Source organism: Manacus vitellinus, unplaced genomic scaffold (assembly GCF_001715985.3).
Source record: "Manacus vitellinus isolate BGI_N305 unplaced genomic scaffold, ASM171598v3 scaffold_30_pilon, whole genome shotgun sequence".
In the NCBI taxonomy this organism is placed as follows: domain Eukaryota; kingdom Metazoa; phylum Chordata; class Aves; order Passeriformes; family Pipridae; genus Manacus; species Manacus vitellinus.
In genome coordinates, this window is record NW_021940291.1 from 6,580,076 (window position 1) to 6,587,461 (window position 7,386).

At 53.0% G+C, this 7,386-nt stretch overlaps 1 protein-coding gene across 5 annotated transcripts in view; it reads right to left on the reverse strand.

Moving 5' to 3' along the window:
- Positions 1-774, reverse strand: part of SBF2 (SET binding factor 2) — a 256,935-nt gene extending 256,161 nt beyond the window's left edge. For 2 of the 5 annotated variants that reach the window (XM_029961044.1, XM_029961046.1), the window contains exon 1: positions 593-691. In XM_029961044.1, the coding sequence (XP_029816904.1) occupies positions 593-647 (55 nt within the window). In that variant the 5' untranslated portion in view covers positions 648-691. Of the gene's footprint in view, positions 1-592 lie in introns of all 5 variants that reach the window. The other 3 variants (XM_029961045.1, XM_029961047.1, XM_029961048.1) reach the window with 3 other exon arrangements.
- Between the last annotated feature and the right edge of the window lie 6,612 nt (positions 775-7,386).

The following is a 7,386-nucleotide window of genomic DNA, read 5'->3' on the forward strand; positions in this document are numbered from 1 at the left end:
ACTCTCTCTTTCCCCACAAAGCGACAGCCGATAACACCACTTCCCTTTCCCCCCGAGCAGACAGAACGCATCCCGAGCCTTAAGGAAAAGCGGCCATTCCTGGGGAGCCATTCCCGAGAGCCTCGCCGGGGCTCCCGCGGCACAGCTCAACAGGCGGCAGATAATCAATGACACGGGGCAAACACCTCGCTGCTCCCCGGCCCCCCCGGCCTTTGTTCTCCCGGGAGCCGCGGCTGTCCGCGGCTCAGCCCCGGGACACAGGTGGGGACCGATTTAACCTGCCCGCGTCTCGGGAAGGATCCGCCGCCGCTCCCGGCGGCGGGGCAGGGCCGGGGGGCGCCCCGGCCGGGCGGTGCGGGAGCCCCTCCGCTTCCCCGCCGGCCCCGCTCCGCCTCGAGAGAGGGGCACTAACCCTTCCTGGCCCCGCTGCCCTCGCCCCTCCTCCCGCGGCCGGACGGCGCCCCGTGTGCGCCGCAGTCTCCTCCTCCCGCGGCCCGGCGGAGGCGGGCGGGGGCCGGGGCCGGGCAGGAGCGCGGAGCAGGGGGGAGCGGCCAGGCGCGGCGGGGCAGCGCTGCGCGCAAGCCACACCTACCTGTCTTCTCGTGGTCATAGCCCACCACGATGAAGTAGTCGGCCAGCCTGGCCATGGCTGCGCGGGGCGCGCCTCGGCCTCACCACCCCTGCGGCTGCGGCGGCGGCTCCGGGCGGGCTCAGCATCCTCCGCTCCGCGCCCGCCGCAGGAGGAGCGGCAGCACCTCACCATGTTGGAGGCGCGGGCGCGCCGTGCGCCTGCGCGCCGCCGGGACCGCTCGCCGTGACCCCCGCCGGCCGCGGGGCTGGGGCGGCCCCGGCGCGCTGTCCCGGCATCTCCCGAGATCCCGCTATCCTGGGCTGTCCCGCTATCCCGGGCCGCCCGCTGCCCCGGCACGAACCGGTGCCAGCGCCAGTGCCTCCCTTCGGAGCCCCCGCGGGCGGGGAGGGCCCGGGCGGGGGAGGTCCGTGCCCCGCCCGCGGTGGGCTTTTGTGTGCCGGCAGCCGCCCTGCGCGGTGCCCGCCCGGGGGCAGCGGGACCGGGCCGCGCTCCCCGTTACTGAAGACAAACGGGGAGGGGCGAGCGCTCGCACGCCCGGGCAGAGCCGGGTGCCTGGGCAGGACCGCACCTCACCGCTCCCGAGAGGAGCTGCCGGGGCCGGGCATCGCCCCCGCGAGGCTCCGCGAAAATGGAACCCGGCTAATGCGAGCTCGTGCCATCCCCGCCAGCCCGGCCTCGGGAACCGGCACTTGCGCTTCCAGGATGTTTCCTGTTTACGTCTCGTCCGGGATGTGCGGGACGTGCCGCGGCGGGGGGAGCCGTCCCGCGGCTCGGCCGGGCTCTGTGGCGGTGCCGAGGGACAGGGAGGGTCTCGGCCCCGGTCCCCCCTCACAGCAGCGGCCGCGGCCCCGGAGGGGGGTCTCAGGCGGGGGATGAGCCTGGCGGGGCAGTGGCCGGCGGTGCCTCGGCCTGACCCGCCTGGTCCCGGACGTGCTGGTCGGGCATGGGCGGTGGCAGTGCCGGAGGTGCCGTGTTGCTGCTTATAATGTACAGACGAGGCCAACAACTTTGGGACTGTCGCCCCCGAAATCCCGGTGGGCTCTGCCAGCAGTGGCAGAGATGCTCATGATGAACGAACGTGGTGTCTGACAGCACAGCGTTTGGGTAGCTGGTCACATTGATCTTCATCACTGGTCTACTCTGGCATCCAATCGGGAGTCCTGGAGACACACTGTCTGTAACGCTACTGCTTCCTTTGAGAACCCACGCAGGATCACCATCGAAGAGAAAAGACAACGCAGAAAGAATCGTGTCTTGCCGATACAGTCCAAGGAGTCTTTCTGCTGTGCCTTTTGCTACCGGTCTTGTCTATCTCGCATTGGCCTCTTTAGCCACCAGCACGCTTGTAGCAGATGTGGGTAGAGCCCTTCCCAAATCTTTGTTCACAAAGCCTAGCCATGATGATGATGGATACCTGGTGGAGTCTGCAAAAACGTTCTGATGAGCTCCCATGTACGTCCTGTTTGACAGCACTAAGGACATCGGTTGCACTACAGTGAGGAGCTGTAGCAGCCATGGGTACCAGGATGCATGTGGAACTGCAGCAAACTCGCTGGATTTGCTCCTGACCACTCATCATGACAAGGGACCCAGCAGACAGTCATTAGCGGTCTCAGAGATATTTCTGTTTCAAACACGAAAGTCTTACACCTCTTAGCTGGGACACACCGATGTAGTGTCTTGCTGATAAGCCAGATGCAAATTAGTTGATAAGCTTTGACAATCCAGCAGAATTCCCCCTTGTGCCTTCCCAACGGATCGAAGTGGTCGACATCTCCTCGGGGTAATCAACTTCGTGGCATGGCTGTTTTGAAGCAAATGACATGTATAAAGATCTAATCTTAATACATTTGCCTGTTAACTTTAGGAGTAAAGAAAAATGTATAATATATGCATTGAAAAGACTGACTTCACCTTTTGAGGAAGAGCTGCACTCTGTGGGGTCAGTCACACTAGGTAGGAGTTCGGAGTACCTTTGTTAAATCATGCATGGGCATTTTGGTTGCAGGACATGCAATAGTTTACAAAAACGAGGGATGATGTTCTGTACAGCTAAACCTGGAAGGAAAGTTTAATTTGGAGCTGAAATGGGACCTTAAGGTTATCATATCTGCACTCATAAGAAGATTCAATATGTGATAAAAACTCTCCATAGTTAAGTCTCACTGCTCTTTTAACACAGCACCTCTAGCAGGAGAATATTGTCTCTCAGCTCACACCTTTCCCAGAGCATTTACAAATGCTGGCTCAAGAGGAAGTTGTTTACTTATTGATTCCCCAATACTGCTTGTGCCTTTACAGCCTTGCTCATTCTTCTGTCTAGACCAATACAGCCAAAGTTTATAAATCATGTCATAAGAGGTAGTGCATCTTAAATAAGAAATAGGAAGTTCAGTTGAGCTCATTTATTTCATAGAATCACATGAAATGTGATTTTGGGTCAGAAGGGACCTTAAAGACCTTCTTGTTCCAACCCCCTGCCATGGGTAGTGTTGCCGGTATATTTTGGTTCTAAAAAAAATCTCCGGAGCAGTTAATTAGGGGTGAGATAAGAAAGGGTTTATTTGCCAAGGCAATAGGTGATATAGACGCGCGCCGGCCGTGCCCGAGAGGTTACATTTTATAGCATTATCCATCCAATCCCAGATGTGTCCACCCTTTGGCCCTTCCTCTGGACCGCCCCGGGTCCTCCCCCTGAGAATTGGGTCTGGGGTCTTTTTGGGACCACCTACTTCATCATCTTCAGCTTCATCAGAGTACAAAGGGTATACTGTCACCTAGTTTTTGACCGTACTCTGTGGTTTAGGCCCTGATACGCTGTTCTCCAAACAGTCTAGGCCTTTACCTTGACAAAAGACTAAACACTGCTACTGGATTCAGGGGTAGGTTGATATAGAAGGCATAGAATGGGGTAAAAGGGTTAGGGAATGTATAAACAAGGGAAAGGAACAAGGGACAGAGGGGTTTCTGCTTTTAAAACCTACCTATAAAATTTACAAGTCTTATAACTATTAGAAAAATAAAAAACCATTAGGGGCTTAAGGCATCAGTAGGGACACCTTCCACTACACTAGGTTGCTTAAAGCCCCATCCAGCCTGGGTGGCATTGAGCACTTCCAGGGATGGGGCAGCCACAACTTCTCTGAGCAATTTCCTTTAAGTATAGAGAAATCTTATGTTCTTATAGGACAAAAGAAGAAATGGAACAGACACAGTATTTTTTCACCTAAAGCCTAATGCAAAATAAACTGAATACTCATCCAAACCATAGAAAACTGAATTCCTCACAGACCATCTGCTCTGAGAGGACACCAAGGCCTAGGTCTCCAGAAGCACAGTCATGTACTTACCCCAGAGGAAGAACTGTGGGGCTGCAGCCTCCCCAAGAGTCTGAAAGCACTTGAGGGGACACTGTTGCCACACTCAAACTGTGCACTTACCAACAAAAAGTTGTGAAGGTTCACAATACCTTCTACAGTCAACTCCTTCGGGAAACATAGAAGTCACACTCTGATGCAGTCTCTTAATCCAGTGTCACCTCACCCCATGCCAGAACAGGGAAGCAACCATGATCCTGAACAGGTTTCCCCACCCTCATTTAGGAGGCTTTGTTTGGTGTACCCAATCCTATCAGACATAAGGCTCACCCAAATGACCTCCAGTGGCACTACCAGACTCTGTGCTCCTTAACGCTGTGCCCTCAGCACAGAGAAAACAGGCTGAGTGCATACACTAGCAGTGAGGCTTTTCTGTGTGGAGCTTGAGTGAGGTTTTATATCCTTCATAGGGTGCCATTCTATTAGTATTGTCTTTCTGCTGTTTTCATACAGCCTGAAATACTGTCAAGTCTGTGGCATATGAATTCAGTAAATTTGTTTAAACCTGAAGTGAAACATGCAAAAGCACTTCCAATGGCTTCAAACAGCAGCTTTCTTCCATAATCAGCACGGAATATTTGCCTCAAACTGATTCCCCATCGATATCTAGAGATTTTAGACCTTTCCTTTTGGAATAAATCTCAGCCTGAATAAAATGCTCTATAAATAGCAACTAATCATCACAATCTCCCTGCCAGGAGAGATACATGTTGTAGAGTCTTCTGTACATATGGCAACACCGAGAGGTTCAAAGACACACCCGAGTAAACAAGTACAAGAGCTGGATGTTCCTCCAGGATAACTTTCCCACAATGGATGAGGCAGCATCCAGAGGAGATCCTACACTTCATATCAGAGCCCAGTCTTGCTGAACTGCATGGCATTGCCTCAGACTGATAGTTTGTGAATATTTCTGTGGAACATTGCATGTAACTTTTTTTTCAAGTGGAAATAACTCACTATTTATTATATATATTTTTAGAAGTGATCACTGTTACCTCATAGTACAAATTCTGTGACTATTGCTCATTTCCAAACTGCATGGTAATGCAAGTTCTTAGGAAGAACAAAATGAGCATCTGAACAAAGAACACAATGTTTTGTGTCAGATTTGAACCAGCTTTACCTGCTGAAACCCTTTCAAAAATCACATCAGCAACAAACTGATAATTTATGTGCCAAAGTTTGGTACCTCATGAATTTGAACGAGCTGATTTCCATCAGTGAGATGAGATTTGTAGTCAGTATGGAAGTCATATGTGAGTTGTGTTACTACTGTTCTTACTATTACTAAAGCAGTGTAGGATTCTTTCTGCATTGTTTGGCTAAGAGTATACAAAATACATTTCCCGTTTAGACAAGGATTTTAATGAGGGATTTTCCAGCATTTGAGGAAATGTGTGATTTTTTTTTTTTTACTGGAACATGAGACCTAATTTGAGTCAAAGCAGTGCTTATCACACCAAATCCTGCCTTCCCATTCGGAAAAAGTTAGATTCAGTTTCAGCTTCTGCTGATCAAGGAAACGCTTGCACTCGCTCGAGCCTGAGCTGCCTCATGAGGTCTCTAAAACCCAGCCATCGCGGGCTGATGCAGTGGGGCAGCTCTGGTCATGACACGGTCCCGTTCTACACCACCTATTTTCCCACTCCTTCCTCCCCCAGTTTCCAGCCCAAGCCCTCGCTCTGAGCGTTCCTGCTCCGGAGCACGGAGGGCTGTGGCTCCGCGGAGCTGCCCGAGCGGGCGGGCGGGAGGGACGCGGGGGAGCCCCGGCGGCTCCCGGCGCTCCGGAGCCGCCGCCCGGTTCCCGCCCCGCGCTCCGGCCGGGCAGGTGCGGCGGAGGGAGCCGATCTGGGCTCGCCGGCGGCCGCTCACGGCCGGGGAACCGCCTCGCCCGCGGGACCGCGCCGGGGCTCGGGGGGAGAAGGGCGGCCGGCCGGGGACGCGATGGGGAGCGGCGACAGGCAGTGCTGGGAGCGTGGGAGGGACGGCGGTGGCGGGGCTGCCGCGCCAGCCTGACCCGCACAGGTAGATGCCGGAGACTGAAGCCTCCAGATGCCCAGACGCTGCTGGAGAGCGGGGGCAGGGAGGGAGCACCTTAGACCGAGTCAGCCGCGCGTACAGGAAAGTTTCCGTCATCCCCCTGCACATACCTCTCCAGGGTGTTGTTATCCACCGTGGTTATCTACAAAAGGCAGAGTCACCAGCACATGCTCACCTGATTTTTGAAACACTTTGCTTGGGGCGAAACAAAGTGTTTTTGTGTGAGAGAAACATCTCACCGGCTCATTCCTTCCTCCCGAGTGTCTCTTGCTGGGAAGGGGACCTCGACGCCCCAGGGCACAGATCTCCCGAGGCGTTTCGCTCGGTCCCGCCGAATTTGCATGGTGACATGCGAGCAGAGACACGGTCCATCTGGCGATGGCTTCCAGCACTCCCTGCGAAGCCGGACCTCTGCATTTCTGAAGAGTCACGGAGCAAAGATTTCAAAAACTGTAAAAAAACCCCAAACAACAAGGTGATCTGACTAAGGTTTTGCTGCTGGCCAGCCAGGAGAATGCTGTTAGAGCCCCTGATCCTGAGCTGGTTTAGCTTGATGTCGGGGGAAGTAAGCGCACTCACGTCTGTGAAGGTTTGGGAATAGCACAAGGCACGGCAGGTCTTCCCTAATCCCAAGCGTTTCAGTGACCCCGTGTTTGCCCCAAAGCAATACCGCCTCCTCTGTTCCAAGGTACAGAACTGGGCTCTAACTTTCATCTTCCAAAACCATTTGAATTGTGATTTATTTGAATCGATCAAGTAAATCAAATACATTTTGTTAGATAAAAAATGCACCCAAGCTGGGTCATAAATATTAATGATGTCTGATATTTCTTAATTATGTAAAGAGGGCTGGCGCTCATTACAGTTACTCATTATAATTCAGTTTGTCCAAATATGGGTTTATTTTTGGAACTTTGGTATCTGATGGATTTTCATGGATTTTGAAATGGATCAAGTCTGGTTCCCACTCCCCTGCTTCCACCCACCTGAAGTTAAGATGTCTAGAATGAGAAATTATGCTACAGACCATGCAAATATAATTATATATCAGCAGTTACAAAGCCTCTCCCCAGTAAAACAGACTGAGGGGCTTATCAGATTTTGCAAGTTATGCCATTACTCGGAATCCACACCTAAAAGCTGCCGTTATAATTAACAAAATACCAAGAGGGTTGTTTAAGATAATTTTCAATAATCCTCTTATTTTTACCCTAGTATATGTTGCCCCCAATCCAGGCTAGAATGCTTAAGGAGTGCTTGAAATGTGGGGGTGGGGGTAAGTGTCAAAGAAAAATTGCCCAGCCACGCCAAGGTCCACCCACTTCCCCCGCGCTGCTCTATAAGAGGGAGCGGTGGAGCGCAGCTCGGCAGTGG